We start from the raw sequence: 16,497 nt of genomic DNA, 5'->3' as shown, positions 1-16,497 counted from the left end.
CGGAAAAAACCGATGAGCATTGCGATAATTCGTTGCTTTGACACAATCGATCTTACCGTCCCACCATCCGGAACCATGGGAAACGATCGTAGAATGGATCGCCCCCGGTCAAACTTTCCACATTGTAGTCTGGTGATGTTGGGCTTAGCTCTGCTTCATTGTGATACATCTCACGCATCAATTCAAGACGTTGCCTATAATTATAAAGATATCATCTCGTGAGTAAACTATCAAATGTATTATTTCAACAGCCATAAAAGCGTAAATATGATTAGCTATTTATAATACTTAAATATAGTTGGCATTTTTTATCTTATATATTGATGATAAATGTTAGCACAATCCGCGACTGTTCTAGGCAAGCATAATAAACTGTTGTGCCAACACTTAGCATCAAATAATTGCAGATTCCATCAAATGGCAAACATAATCCAAATAAAGCTTTGTACTAGAGTCTTTTGTTTTTTTTTCTCGATTTTTAATGTAATCACTCCAGCCAAATCCTCAAAGGCTCGATGGATAATGTATGTGATGTTTTGTGTATTATGTATGTAAATATTGTATCATTGCCATGCATAGCCGAATAGTTATTACAAGCTAAAATCGTGGGCTAAAAATGTCGACGCTTTAATAAAAGAAAAAGCAGCATTTTGATACAAACTATAGACAAATTAAACTGTACATGATTAAACTACATCAAATTATATCCAGCTTGCAAATAGCAAGTGTTTTAAACTATACCAATAAAGCAATAAGCAATAAAGCAGTAGATACTATCGATATCACAGCTCTACGATCATTAAGATCTGTAAAAAAGCAAAATTAATCGGACAGCTTGGAATCCGCATAAGATCCCGGGCACACAATACACTGCACATCTAATGAGCCCACACTGATTACGTGCGTTACATGCGGAGCTGTTACTGCTAACCTAGATGGCATCAGATTGGCCAGAGTTAGCCTTGTGCCTGTTTTGCCCAACGTGCCGCTGTTGAGCGATCCGGCGATACTGCCGTCATAGATAACGGATGGCGGCGATGGTGGTGATGCAGTGCCACAGGAACCGGAGGGAGAGGATGCGGTGGATGACACCGATGTTGTTGGTGAGGTCAGACAATTGCTAACATCACAGTTTGATGCTAGCCCCGTCAGCAGCTGTGCTGCTTCTCGGTTCGGTTGTTCGGTAGTTTGGTGCTCCGCCCGAGCGTACGCTTGGTACTGTATGCCAGGATATTCGGGAGAGTGCTCGCCACTAGACAGCTCGAGCACGAAGCTCATCAGCTCGGGAGATGTGTCGGAGGTGTTATAGATTTGTCGCATCAGCTCCAACCGATACCTGCCCAATTTGATGAGTCGGGTGGGCGAGCGTTCAAAACAAAAGGTGTATTGCAGCCGCGGATTAGTTTGCGGGTGTACATACATCCGCACAGGTTCATTTCATGACAACCAGTTATACAAGACCAAGTTTGAAGGTGTTAATCGTATTGCACAGATATCGCCATTACGATTCGCAACAAACAATAGCATAAAAGACAAACAGAGAAAGAAGACATTAAACAACTCATACACGCTAAATGCCGGCAATGGAGGAACAAATTATAAAACGCCCTTCCAAAAACTGGATCATACGCATTTGCAAAGGCGTTAAAGATAACAGCGGAATAAAAATCAAGCGAGATTTGCAACTATTAAAAGAGATTTTTTGTTCTAAACATATTACTGATCTAACACGCGGAGGAAATTTCACGCTAAAAGGAATACAACCGCCCAATAGTTTAATGCGAATGATGTCAGTGCAGATATCTAAAACAAAAACAAACAAAAAATAGATACAAATCTCTTTTATGAGTTTGTGATGAGAACGTGTTTGTGCCTTTGAGGATGTCTGTTATTAGATGTTGATACTAAGTGGAGCGTTAAGCTGTAATTTAGCACGTTGTCGATGCCACCACAAGGGGGAACAAAATAAAACTCGCACAAAAGCGAACAATGTGTGATGAATGTGCTGGATAGCTTACCGCAACTTCTCCAAACTCCAGTAGTGGGTAGCGCCGTTCTTAGTATCGGTCACTTCAACCGCCACAGTAGTTCGCGGTATCGGATTCTGGCCGAATTCATCTTCCTGGCCACCGTTTATCAGTGCACCGACTGCTGGTGCGGGTGTTAACTCCGGCGGTAACGGAGAATACAGTGTATCGGTCAGCAGTGTGAATTGGAATTGAACCTACAAGTATAGGATGGAAGAAAATAAAGCATACATTGTAGACATGAACACCGTCATTTGTGATCAGTGCTGAAAAATGTCATGAGCATCACAAGATATTCACCAATGAAAACAATCGACATATGCGTGGTAGCTTGATGCTCATTACTGATACTCAATGAAAGTGCGTCATGACATGCTGAACACAACAAGTGCAACTGCTTGTGTCAACTGCGATACTCTGACTTACAAGCTAAGCATAATGGCGACACAAACATAATCATGACTTTTTCTCGCTGTGACAGGGCTGCCAAATGCCCCTTTTTCGATCACCAACACTCATGACTGAAACGAAGCTCAATTCAGCTCAATTCACACAACTGAGAGATGATCAGAGGTAAGACTTAAACAGTTGGTGGACCAGTTACATGCTAGGTGACATTTTGTTTAGCACCCAACTCTTGGTCACTCACTTGTCGTGATTATCACCGACTGAAAATGTCGCGACCAAGTGACTTGCCAAAAGTTGGTTGCACACAATGTCACCCAGCATGTGATGGTCGCAACAACTGTTTGAGTCTCACCTCTGACCATCACAGTAGAGCTCGTGACGCTAACATTATTTTGTTTCAACCGTAATTTGTCATGATTATGTAAGTGACATTTTGCAGAACTGATCACAGTAGTGAAAAAAGCCATGACATAGTGACTGAGCAAGCGTTAGTCGCAAAAATGTCACGAAGCATGCATTGATCAAGCCAATCGTTTTTAGGTCACATCTGATTATCACCATTAAGTACGTGACGCTGACATGAATTTTGTTTCAGTCAGATTTTTTTGACATTGACAGTGACATTTTGCAACACTGTTTGTGTTATATGCTCATACCTTTTTCTTCAATTCGACTGAAATCGCATTAGCTTCCTTCAGGAAGATTGCATTGCCCCACAGATCGTCACGAAGCGATGTGAACTGATGGTAACGCCATTTGCGGAAGGCCCAGGCAGCGAGTCCTGCTTCTCGTGCTGTCCAACAGGACTCAAACAGTGGATTGACTGTGGATTGGGAGACAGGGAGAGATTCATAGATTAACTAACTTGTACATTTCGTTCGAGTGCAGCTTCGCTTACCAAAGATGTCCTCTTCCTGGTGGAAGTCTTCAGGACTGTAGCTGCTGTACATCGACATGGTCATCGACTGTTCTTCCACTTGCTTCTGCAACGCATCAATTCTGGCCTCGTAGGTCTGCGCAAGCGTATGGAAACTACTGTTAAAATCCAGTTCATTGCTGACATTTGTAAATGCAATCAACCTACCTTGCGTTGCTCTTCAAATTCTTGATCGGCCGCCCGCTTTTCGCGCTTGTACTGCTCCTCCAGAGCTAGTAGACGCTTTTCCATTTCCGCTTTCAAATCAATGCCCTGCTTTTCAAGCAACTCGCACTGCGCAAAGTTCCAATCCGCAATCTCGCCACTGTTGCCAGGCGTTTCGCACACATCAACTTCCTTGTTTTTCTCGCGCTTCTCACGCGCCTGCTCGGGATGCGTGAACCGGAACACGTGATTGCGTCCCAGGATGACGCGCGAACCGGTTTGCAGTACCTCCGGTTCGATTACTTTCCGCCCGTTCACGTATACTAGCGCGTCCTTGTGCGGCACCAGCGTGACTACGCCATCCTTATTCTCGAACACGCAGTGCTCCTTTAGGATGTGTGAACCGGACAGCTGAATATCCTGCGGTACGTTTGCTTCCGACGTACCGAGACGGGTCAGTCCTGTGAAGAAAGGAAATTTAATTATTACCGTTCCCCCGCTGAACCGCGGGTGCACCGTGTCCCGTTCCCATACCGTCTTTAATGTAGTACAGCAAGCATTCGGACAGCGTGGGGTCTTCGTTGAGATTCACCAGATGAGGCGATTTCTTCGGTGAGAAAACACCAACCGTGATGCCATCCTCTTTCACTGCCACGCCCATCTCCGCGAAAACGGCTTCCCGTTGCACACGGATTTGTTCCGTTCGCTTTAACTTTTCCTCCCACGTTTCATTCAGTTCGGCAATCAGTTTTTCACTTGCCTGCAGCTGATCGACCGCCATTTCCGTACTCGAACCGGTACGTTTGCGATTACGGTTCGGTGAGTGTATCTTCTTCTCGCCATCTTCACCTTCCTCGGTGATGACCACACCACCAACTGACTCGATTTTGTCCGACTTGATGAGACATTCGTCCTCTGGAAAGAAAAGTTACAGTAAAAACATTAAAACATAACATCGTATTATTGCAGCTCGTGAGTAGTTTTCCTTTTTTTTTATTTAAAAATTAGATTGTTTGTGTGTATTTAGTACTACATTCACAAAAAATCGCTACGCATAACCACATGTGACGATTTGCATAGAAGAAGAATGGTTTTCTTTTACGATAAATGCCAGGGATAATCACATTGATGTTTTTATTTTCGAAAATTCAAAACTCAAATTCGTTGTATTTAATTTTGAAGTGCGTTTGAATTTTTTTTCGCACGTATCCTTGTTTTGAAACACACACTTCTTTAGATCAAACAACCACAAAACTAGATCTACGAAAAACAACATAATAAACGGTACAAACACTTAAAACGATCAACATGTTTGCCAGTGACAGCGCCATCAATTTAGTCGATGGGTTGAACAAATTTGGTAGTTTCTGATTTTGGTACATTGAGTAAATGGGGCCGGGAAAGGTGAGCATACGCTTTGACGCAATTTTGACTCAATAGTCAACTTTGTCCAACCCTGTTATGATGGAACTAAAAAAACAAGAAATAAAGAACGATTGCGTGTTGATAAATTAAAAAAAAAACACTGGATGATCATAAGTGATTCATGGGTGAATATGCGTGCATATGGGAAGCAAAAATATATTCACAACAAGTAAAGCACACATCAAACATGTCAATCATTTGCTGTATGTACTGCTAGCTTTAGTTTAAGGGTAGCGAAGAGTTTTAATATTCACAGAAGCAACTTCACGCTTCAAAAACGTTTGGAGGAGCAGTTTGTGGGATGCCAAAGCAGACAAACATAGCCACGTAAAAATGAGTTGACACACATTCTCTCATCTTCGGCAGCACATTGACGAAGCTCGTACAGTTGCGTTCTTGTACGCCATTTTCATAATAGTTACAAAAAAATGCACGCCGATTTCAGTGCAATCGAACTTTCAAGAAATCGTTACAAGGAAAAATAGCTAGCAAATAATATGAAAAGTAAAAACACAAACCGAAGCTATGGCGAATGGTATCATGATATGGTGAGAAGGCGGTTATACGATAGTGATGTGAAAACGAAATAAAACAAGTTTAGACAAAAAAAGATTTACAACACAAAGAAAGAAAAGAAACAAAGTTTTTTTTCTTTAAATACGGTAGGCATAACTGTTATCTTAGCGTTCGACGGTAGTCTCTACTTACTATTAGCATCTCGCTTTTCACAAACCACTTTACCGTCCGGTCCTACATGAAAAGTGTAGTACAAGTGTGATTAAAAAATTCACAGTTCAACACTTTTAAGCTGGTTTTTATTTTATTGTGTGTAGAGTAATAATCGCAAGCAAAAAGCTTCGGCAAGCTTCATATTCGCTAACCATGGCAGATGTACTGGTGAGTGCGTGTGTTTGTTCTTTTTCTCTCTTCCCTTTCATCAGTTTTCTCGCCAACTAGCATAATCCGATTCAGACGATCAACCAAATGTGAAAAATGTAGTCAAGCAGCACAATGACATGATGAATTTCTTATACTTTGGGATTGATTTAGAATTTTGAACGAATGGATGAGCGAGCGAGTGATTTCGGTTTAGATTTTGAATTTTGATTCGCAAAACTAACAGACAAATTGCACAAAGAACTAACTTAAACAATGTATGTATAAAAAAAACGGCCGAAATAACGCATTCCAAACGCATGGTTGAAAGGATAACAATCGAGCTGCGATGTATGGCAGGAAGGTAGGAAGGTGCTTCATGAAGGGGATCTATGAAGATGTGTGAAGAAGGGAATGGACCTGGAGCACCATCACCATGGTACAGATACGGTACAGGTTGAGGAAAACAGATCAACCCGATTGCAACTGGAACAACCGTTCCCGAACCGTTGCCGATCGCATGTTTTTGTCAAGGAAAGATAAGGGATAAGGACATCTGCAAGCGTCTAACAGTGGCAGCTTATTTAAGCACCGGATGTGGTACGGAACGATCTCAAACTCACCTTCCTGCACCTCAATGCCCTCGGCTTTGAGTAGCTCGCGCAGCTTCTGTATCTCTTCCTTGAGTTCGCGAATAAGTTTCGCGTTCGCGTCCTCGTTGACGACAGCTTTGCAGACAATCTGCTTCGCACGATCGGCATATCTGATAATAAAAGGAAGAAAGAAAAAAGCGATTATAAATCGTATTCGCCAGAAAGAAACAGATCAACATTTGACTCCCGACATACCTCAGTGTGCTGAGTGTTTCGTCGTAGTTGATATCGGCCGGCGATATCGCAGCGATCATGGCCGTTTTTGAGTTACCGCCAAGGTTCTCTCTTAACAACCATGTCAGTACGGAATCGCGGTATGGAATGAAGTCAGCTTTCTTTGATTTTTTATTCTTAGATGCCTATCAACAAAGAAATATACCATTATTGGGATAAATTAAACAAAACCGCTCGATGAAAATACACGCAAAGGAACATCTACACATATAACACACATTATTAGAGATTTTACGACAGGAACATCATGCTCTTTGTTGAACATCCAATTTATATGTGTGAAATGACAATTTAATTTTGTGAATGAGTAGTGTAATCAAACAAAAGTGAGTCGTTGCAAAGACACACATTATTGTGGGGACACTCCAACTCATCAACAACTACAATCACAACGAAACGAGAAAGAAAAAACAAAACTATGTGACGCCCGGAAATAACGAATACTTACGGACTGTTTTTGTAGATTGTATCGAAGAGTTTATCATGGCGATTTCGTATATGATGATGGATATGATTATGAGGATAATGTTCGTCAACGCGAGTTCGATAAAATGAAAACGAGTAATAGTGAAAATGAATCAATATTTGCTACGGTAAATAAAAAAATCGCTATATAATGGAACGGATCATAAGGTAACATGTTATGGAAAGACTTCATAATGCAACACTAACACAGTTGCTGCTCGCACAGATATGCGAGCACCGATCAAAACACCAAAAAATCCTAGCATTGGAAACGTTCAGCTAACAGACCAATACATCACTAAACAAAGAAAAGGAGTAAACGTAAACGCGTATGGCGGTACGGTCGTACGGTACTTACAATTTCTGCCAGAGCCGATATAACCTTGCCCAGCGTGGTGAGACTCTTGTTGATGTTGGCTCCCTCCTTCAGCCGGGTTCCCTTGGCGCCTGTCGAATCAGCGCGCTCGGAGCCGGCCAAATCGACCAGACTAATTTTCGAAACCTTCTCTGTTTCCAGGCTGGTCATGCGGTCCTGTCGCTTTTGGGTGAAGAAAATCGTAAACACAGCGTGTGATCTTGAGCTCGTTTCGTTCATATTGGTTGCGGCCACAGTACTAAGATGGTAAAGAGTAAAAGTAAAGGCACGATTTAGTATATTCGATGATTCCATCACCACCATGATGCAACAGCAAAAAGCCATTTCGTTCATTTAGCATTGCGCCTAATTACCGTGCTTTGTTGCCTTCGTCGATCAAGTCGTGAATGTCCTGGTAGGAGGTGACGGCCAGCTTGGACAGATCCTCCACGTACGGGCCCAGCAGCGGGTGTTCGCGCACCTTCAGATTGCCCTTGTTCTTCGGATTTAGCAGATCTCGCACACGCTCGCAGTAAATCTCCATGTACGACACCTCGACCGAGTACTTCAGATCGTCGCTCTCGGTTTCCTGTATTCGACGGAACAGATCCTTGCAGATCATCGGTATCACGCCCTCCTGGCCGTCTTCCTGTTTGCCCATCATGGTGTACGATTTGCCGGCGCCCGTTTGTCCGTAGGCGAAGATGCAAACGTTGTATCCGTCGAATGAGTGTTGCAACATTTCCTCTCCTATGTCGGAGTATACCATGGCTTGTGTCGAGAATTCCAGATCGCGCGGCTGCAAAGATGACGGGAGAGAGAGAGGGGAGGGAGGGTGTGGTCGCTCCGGTTAGTCCCGTAATGCACACATTGCGCAGTGCTGTCAACTTACGTCGTGTGACCAGTAGGAGTAATCGTAGTTGAAGCGTTTGACCGATTCGCTCGAACCGGGCGGAACTTTCGGGTTTGTGATGCAGGTCGTGTTGCCGGCCATTTCGATGATACATTTTGATTCCCGGGCAATTTCCCGCGAGTTGAAGGGTCGCACTCGGACCGCCACTTTCACGGACGACATGACGGCGAGAGGCCCTAGGCCTTGCAATCGGGTTTATATCTGGACATGAAATGAAATAAAAGAAAAAAATAACGGATTATTTGCTTGTATTCAGTAAGTATTTACTCATCCCTCCCTCTCATTGAATTGGTTCAAAACCTAATATTACAATGGTATTAAGTGAAACGCAAACCTGTAAAACATGCCCTTGAGGAGATTGCAAAACTTGGCCACCTTACGCTTTATTTTTAGACTGTACAATCGCTTCTCGTTAACAGCCGTAAAAAAATAAGGCAAACCGCAGGAAAATTTTATGCGATAAAAATAAACGAAGCAGCAAAGTCATTATAAACTTTCTATTCAAAGGTAAATGAAGGAAGGAAAAAACAGAGCTTAATGCAGTCGGCGAAAATAGAAACTTTTTTGCCAAGAGATTCCATCCACTGTTGAGTGGAAGATGCGTTAAAGAAGAAGAAATACGGATTGCTTATGCAAGAATGTGTACCTCGACGTTCATTTGCATGGCGAAAGCACGTAATGAAACCTCAACATTAACACTTCACAACACACTTCCAAAGCCACAGGGCGTTGTAGATTAAGGGCAGAAGAATGGCCTAACTTTACCTTCCCTAGCTTTGTCTTAAACGCTAAATTTAGTGTTTAATAACCACTGTAATGAGATTAAAGTGTGGTTCTGCCAGGATCTAGAGGAAGGTAAATCTTCTCTCAAATGTAATTAAATATATACATATGAGCGTAAGAGACTATCGGGCATGTGAGTTTAATTAAAAGTTTCAAAAGCAATTCCCTTGTTTCGCACGTATAGGAAAATAATATCTCTACAAATCCCAGCAAAAAACGATAAATTATTTCAACTTTCCTCGAAATGAATTGAATTTTCAGCTAGCCAGAATCCTGGATTTAGAACCAGACACATAAATCACAGGTAAAACATGTAAGGGCGTTTGCGAAAAACGTCAACTATGGAGCTCCAAAGGATTATGAACGTTACCTTGTAGTCCGTATGTCCCAGAAATACGGAAAAAAAACTTTTCCACATTCTCCTCTGGATTCTGGAGAACATTTGCAATCGAAACGAAAAATATACTTTACATTTGTGCACCGAAAACGAACACGTTTCCAATTGCTGCAGCAGCACAAAAGGAACCACAGCTCTTAGCATGGGGTCTTCTTTCAACCTATGTTGGGCGAAATCCGAACAGAAACTGGCGGCGCCTGCAATCGTTCATTTTGACTAATTCCCTGCAGGACGTCCCAATCTCAGCAGGACGTCCTAGCTTGTTGCAATGCGTAATTAATACCGAAAAAGGGGAGACGATTGAATCAATGAAACCGGTATGGAGTTTGCAATTAATTACTAACACAAACGCTTCCGATGGCAAAAATGAAATGAATCAAGATATATAGTACAATTTTTCACGGGGGAGTTTGGAGAAATGATAGTGATTAAACATTTTCGTGGGAAAACAACACCACTAAATTACACTGGGCGAACTTGATTCAAGATTACTTTAACGTTTACTTGAAAACGTTTAATGTGGAGATTTACACAAAATTCTATTCGAATTTGCGAGCAACAGAATGGTAGGAAAAGTTTTTACTAAATTACCATAAAACCACTTACGATAACTTTTATTATGATACTCTAATTATATTTAATTTTGTCAGGAGTAAAATAATTTATCAGATTTTGTAAGCGAATTAAGATCAGTTATACAGTTATACAGAATTAAATGATATACCTGGTAGCCACCTGACCTTTTCCAATCATTTTTTCACAGCTTTCTTTAAATAACTTTTAATTAAGTGTCATCTTGTGCAATGACACGTAGCACTAAGCTTATTTGTTTCTATACCTTCCCTTTCATTCCGTTTTCTACCAACAAGCAAACAAGTATAAACGTATCACACACCATTCAACGGTTTGTGAGCTACATCTACACTTTATGCACATCATGCGTGCCTTTGCCATTTTCCTTCACTTTCCTGTGCCGCTTGCGTAAGAAGTATGGAGGGGAACAAGCTTTTGAGCCTAAATTAATCAACGACACGCTATCCAATTTGTTGAATATCGCACCCACGCAACAACTTCACCTTTCATGAGGCACGAAAGTTGCTTGCTGCTTTATGCCAAGAGCAAAGAGTTCAATCATCGTAGGTCGGGAAAACATCATAAACATAAGCTCATAAATTGAGCACAACGAACCAGGTTGGTCCGACTGAAGGGTGGCCGAGAGTTTGATTAGCCGGATCCTGGGTGCGTGTTCGCTACGTTAAGCTACTTAGCAAACAAACCGGACGACTAAGTGCACAAATACATACACAGCGACACGACGGTGCAAAGTGATTCCAAGGACAAGAAATAGCGCCACAAAAATGAAGCAACATGAAGAAAATGCTTCCAGCATGGAATAGGAAATAATGTCCGTTTTTAATGCCATTAAAACAGAACGCTAACAATATGACGACATCTAAAGCATTTGGGTTTTTTTTTACACGAGTTTAATCCGTTGTTAGGTCCTTGATATTTTTGCTACCGCGATTCTGAAAAAGTGAGCTTTTTTCTCCACATTATACACTAAATCCATCATACTTCAACGAGCAAGTACTTTGAACTACTTGCAGGTAGTAGTACAAGGAGATTAGCTGTCATGCAAAAATGTTTTTGAATGTTTCTCCTTTTTTTTCGTTGTTGAGTTGAGTGGTAACGCAAAGCACAAGCCATTCATTACACGCAAATGCTGGCGCCAGAAGTCTGCCAGCGACAGCACTACTCCGTATGGTTTGTTTTTCTTTTTACGCGATTTAATCGCAAAGGGATCGCAAGAAGTGGGTAGGGAGATGTAAAAGCATAGGCTATCCTTCTCGTAGGAAGGAAACATGGAAACTTCTACAAGTAGCCATAGTGCGGTCATTTGAAATGGCCTTAAATGGGAAATGAACTTTGCCCTGAACCATGTCAGTTTTCGTGTTTTTTGTGGGGTTTATAGTTAACGCATTTCGGCTCAGTGTATAATGCAGTTTTGAAAGATATTCCGTGAAGGTGAATAACAAAAATATTATATTAAACAATAACCAGATAAATTAACAACCCCGTACCCTTAACATAACAAAATATTTATACTATTATGACTAACACGTCCAGAACAATTCAGTGCAGTCATTTGGGAGTCAGTAGAAATGTAACTTTGTCAAAATGCATAATCATTTTCTCTCATTACCTGTTACCTGACCTGCTGACCTTATAATCATTTGTGTTACAGAGCTTTACCGTCGGCAAAGCACAAAGTTAAACCGACAACACCTTCTACAATGGTGTGGTATTATGCCCACTGGCTACACATGCGATCCTGTTTGCCCTAATGCAGACACAATCGAACGTTCTATAAGAACCGAATGGATATGGATTTTTTATTGGATGAAAACCAAGCCGTTCGTGGTGTGTTTGCGAATGCACAATAGTATTAGTAGCACAACCATCCATCCCTATCACCAACCCAGATGGAGTTTCCATCGTGTAGCTGCCCCGAAACATACACAAAGCAAATTGGATGAATCACGTAGCGTAGTATCCATCCATCCAGTTGCGACTTCTGGGCGACTTTTCACATCGGTGAACTGCTTGATACCTTGGCATGTTCGTACAAATACACCCGCTCGACGGCAACCTGGAGCCATTCCAGGGAGGCAACTCTCTGGTAAGTCCAATAGCGTGACTCATGCGTTGTGGGTACGGTGTACAGTTTCTTCCAAACAAGGATCCGGTTTGCTCTACCATATTTTGCTTTTGTACGTTGTAGTTTTATATAGTACAGCAAACTGAATTGGTTTTACCGAAACTAACCCAAGACTAGACACAAATGATAGCAAATATTACCCTTGGCAGAAACATTGGGCAAAGAAAGCGGTTCTCCCCAGACAGCGAACCTGTGCGCAAACGACTCTACCACTACTCAATATCGTTCGTCCATTTGCTGACGATGGATTTTTGCCAGTGCGTATTATATTTCAGTGCAAGGATGAAGCTACCATTACTAGTGTGGCGTTGTGCTCCGTTCGCCTTACTATGTTTGCCTTTGTAATGGTCGTACGGTGGTTGTGGGCGAACGGTTTTTGCAGACATCATTATTAATGGCGATGTTGTTATGTTATTCTTGACATTTATTTTACGTGATCCAATATGACCGATAAGTGTACAAACACACATCACAGTATGGCTAATGTAGACTGTGTAAAAAAAGTAAAGTATAGAGCTGTTTTTTAGATTTCCGCGACAGTATAGCAGTACAACAAGCTGTATTATAAGTGGATGCCTTTATTTTTAAATACAATAAACAGTATATTTTGAAAAAGATTTCAAAACAAGACATTTTTATACGTCAATGTCATACATAATTCAAATATTATGTTCATTGTACGGTGAAACGGTCCGAATGAGTATCCAACCCGTCCAACTTACGGGGATCTTTCGAATCTTTCGAATATTTCAATTATTCCTCAACCAATATGTACAAATTCCATATTTTCCTTTTCTTAGTATCACATTTTAGTTGAATTTTTATGTACATATCAACAAATTACCTTAAAAGTTATATGTTTGACCTCTTTTTAAGTGACATATTTCATTAATTTGTTTTGTCAAACTGTTTTTGATGCGTTAACGATATTATTTTTTTAGATAAAGGAATATGCAACATGAGGTACATAGATGCGAATTAAGCTTAAGACAGGTGCATCATACAGTCAAGCCATTGCATTTGAATTATATTCCTTGAGCAGTTTGTTTGTGCAATTTCATCGTATCATCACCCCATGCAGTCCAATCTAATTCCGTATGATTCCACTAACGGGTCTCGGGTCGACAACCTCTGATTCTTTGCTATTGATTGTCTGTTTCCGAACGAAAATAATTCTTCACATGCGTAAAGCCCCCATACCTCTTCGACGAAGGGTGGAATCGTTCGTTCGTACGACAAACGGGTGATCTGCTCTATGCTAAATGCAGTTTCTAACTACTTCACCAACACTAATATTAGACGGCAGGGACATTTTTCAAGGTAACTTACTGCCGCAGGCCACACGCTCACATCGTCACACGCACATAGAGCAAGCTGTGTGGACAGGCGGGCGCCTTTTCCTGCTCGAAAAGGATCCATTAGTGAGGGCATCAGCTGCAGTACAGAAATATGGTGCCATGCAAATTGCATCTCATCCTCTTTTGCTTGTGGAATACCGCTAGATACATACAGGCAACACTGTACGTTCTGTTCTACTTCCTCATACCAGGCCACTGGGCTGGCCCGCAGCAAAACGGATGACTCATCGTGGTGTGCTCCATTTTCCTACTCATTTATTTATTCTTATTATTAGCTCGTGTCGATTCAAAAGCACGACATGCACACAAGAGTGGAGGTAGAACACATTCGTACACTGTTGTGTTGTTCTCTTTGTGTACCGCGGAGCCAGAAAAGAGCAACATCTTCCCTCGCATATGGGTGTGTTGGTCAGGAAAATCGATATCAAAGCCTTCCTTTTTCCCACCTTCCCGCTGGTACTTGCAGCAAAAGATTATCCCACACTAGATTGGTCAGCCTTTTTGTGCACGTGTGAATGTATGCATCATGTGGCTGTGTGGGTAACTTTGTTTCCTTCTCCAGCAGGAACGTTTGTCTATCCCGCAACAAATAACGTCTCGCTCTTTCTTCTGTTTGGGGGATGTTTTTTCCCTCAATCGATATCCGAGGAGCACTCACTCTCTTCCACATCGCAAGCGGTGGGGCCCACTCACTGTGCGTTGGGAAGGGAACAAATGATCTACCATTTTGGGGTCGTGGGCCCACAGTGGTGCCTCCACTGCCATAATGCATACAGCGGGAGTGTTTTGTGTACGGAAACTTGCCCGATACTGATTGAGAGGATAATGCAGATAATCAGCGCTCTGGTTCGTGACAGATCACGTACCAGATGGGGCTTGGCAGCCCAAATGGCTAAGGAACTACTACTACTACGGCCTGACCTCGAGTGTTCGCTGCCGTCGGACAACAAACGAACGCGTCGACAAGGATGCTTCAAGGATGAAGTGATTCTGGCGAGTGTAGTTGTCTCAAGTACCATGCCAACCAGATGTACCATATTGTGAGTTGGATAATACTTAATAATTCACATAAATACCTGATATTTACCTGATGTACTGGAAGAAGATATTTGTAATACACAAACGTGCAACGAACTAAGATTCGATTTTTGAACTAATTTTGTTTATACAAAAAAGTACCAAAAGTAAAAGCAGAACACAAAGAAATATGGACCAACTAGACAAAAACTATAAATTTGTGACAGGCTTAAGCATTATACAACTTCTTTTTTCTTCGCAAAGCTTCCAAAGGCGCACAGCGATGACGATGTTAAAAATCCGTTCCGATATTTCACTCACAGCTATTCTCTTTCTCTCACTGTAACGTATTCACTCACACCAGCCAATGCTCAGGAGCGCTATCACTCTTTTCGCTGTCGGAAAACGCAAAAATATCCTTAGTTTTCCTCGCGTGGAAATCACGAGTGAGCACACACTTTTCTCTTTCAGCTCATAGCCGTGCTTTTGCTTCTAACGTATATTTCCATTCCGGGAGAGCGAGAGCTAGACATGGGAGAGACATGGCTAGAGAGCAAAACTACCGAGAGATGGATGGAAAATCTTTGAATGGAAAATTGCACTTGGTAATTCACAAAATGGCGCTGCAGAATTTTATTTTTACCCTACTTCTTTCACCGTTTTTGTGGTGTTTTTCCACCATTGAGCAAGCTTCAGTTAACACGTGCACAGTAGTATATTATCATTTTAGCAACAGAACAAATGGAAGAACTAATGTTATTGATACACTTCATATGATATCCATATCTAGTAACTTTTATAATAATCCTTTTTAAATATAAATTCTGATTGAAACTGTCATCTTTTCAATGCACCATATGCACAATTAACCTTTTCACACATACTTATTCACCCACCACTCGGCTATATACACGCACGCCCCATCCCCTCCACGAATGCTATCAGCGGACATGACCTTTAACAAGTATTCGCTTGTCTGCATGCGTCGTAGTCGATAATTAAGATGATTTTGCATACTATTAACAGCCACTGGCACGATGCAAGCAGTTTTTGCTTTTATTCATACACAGAAACACACATAGTAATGTAGCCAAACCTTTATAAGCCATTTTCACTTCTAAACCATGAATAATCAATGGCTGGCATATTCTTACACCACCCCTTTCAACGACAGGGAGAGGGCTAGGAGATGGGTGGACGAAGAAATGACCTCGAACGAAAGAAACGAATAATCAACCCTCCTTTACCATTTGTGACGCAGAATGTGTAACACTTACAGAGGAGATGAAAATTTGGCCAACTTTTTGGCCGATGTGGAAAAAGTGCCTTGCTCTAAAGCACTGTTCTAAGTGGAAAAATTTTGTTGTTGTTGTTGTTGTTGTGGGAGGTGTGATGTTAACACATGCACGCGTACACGGACACACACACAAACGCACGCACAGACACACACACTCGGCGGTACACGTGTGCCGTCGTGGGCAGGGTGAAATACGCTAGTCCACTAGGTGTCGAGTGCTGCCAGTGCTGGTTTGCCGTTGGAATTGATTTTTCTGTAATGCTATACTGTGCGCCCGCACACGGTTTTTTGGGGTGGGTTTTGCGTTCCGTTCCGTTTTCAATCCATGCTGGAAGAAGGCTAGTTTGGAACTGAATCGCTTTTTCCCAAATGAGTAGAGTACTCGCGTAGGAGAGTACACGATAATAATTCGCTCAACAGAAAGACATCCAGTAGTCTCTCAGCCTTTTCACGGAATCGCTCAATATCCTTTGAATGTTGCTGCCCCGT

General features: G+C 41.8%; 1 protein-coding gene across 11 annotated transcripts in view; it reads right to left on the bottom strand.

Moving 5' to 3' along the window:
- LOC120903350 (kinesin-like protein unc-104) overlaps window positions 1-16,497 on the bottom strand; it is a 44,654-nt gene that overhangs the window by 7,466 nt on the left and 20,691 nt on the right. For 2 of the 11 annotated variants that reach the window (XM_040312731.1, XM_040312736.1), the window contains exons 1-15: window positions 15,989-16,367; window positions 8,417-8,638; window positions 7,899-8,323; window positions 7,528-7,783; window positions 7,153-7,155; window positions 6,666-6,829; window positions 6,441-6,580; window positions 5,650-5,691; window positions 4,051-4,431; window positions 3,520-3,977; window positions 3,334-3,448; window positions 3,092-3,258; window positions 2,019-2,224; window positions 932-1,336; window positions 57-194 (exon numbers count right to left, since the gene is read on the bottom strand). In XM_040312731.1, the coding sequence (XP_040168665.1) occupies window positions 57-194; window positions 932-1,336; window positions 2,019-2,224; window positions 3,092-3,258; window positions 3,334-3,448; window positions 3,520-3,977; window positions 4,051-4,431; window positions 5,650-5,691; window positions 6,441-6,580; window positions 6,666-6,829; window positions 7,153-7,155; window positions 7,528-7,783; window positions 7,899-8,323; window positions 8,417-8,599 (3,083 nt within the window). In that variant the 5' untranslated portion in view covers window positions 8,600-8,638; window positions 15,989-16,367. Of the gene's footprint in view, window positions 1-56; window positions 195-931; window positions 1,337-2,018; window positions 2,225-3,091; window positions 3,259-3,333; window positions 3,449-3,519; window positions 3,978-4,050; window positions 4,432-5,649; window positions 5,692-6,440; window positions 6,581-6,665; window positions 6,830-7,152; window positions 7,156-7,527; window positions 7,784-7,898; window positions 8,324-8,416; window positions 8,639-14,781; window positions 14,980-15,988; window positions 16,368-16,497 lie in introns of those variants that run through there. The other 9 variants (XM_040312739.1, XM_040312740.1, XM_040312741.1 and 6 more) reach the window with 7 other exon arrangements.

This window comes from Anopheles arabiensis, chromosome 3 (assembly GCF_016920715.1).
Source record: "Anopheles arabiensis isolate DONGOLA chromosome 3, AaraD3, whole genome shotgun sequence".
NCBI classification, from domain to species: domain Eukaryota; kingdom Metazoa; phylum Arthropoda; class Insecta; order Diptera; family Culicidae; genus Anopheles; species Anopheles arabiensis.
Note: the sequence above shows the minus strand (reverse complement) of the source record. Positions and strands in the feature narration are given on the sequence as shown.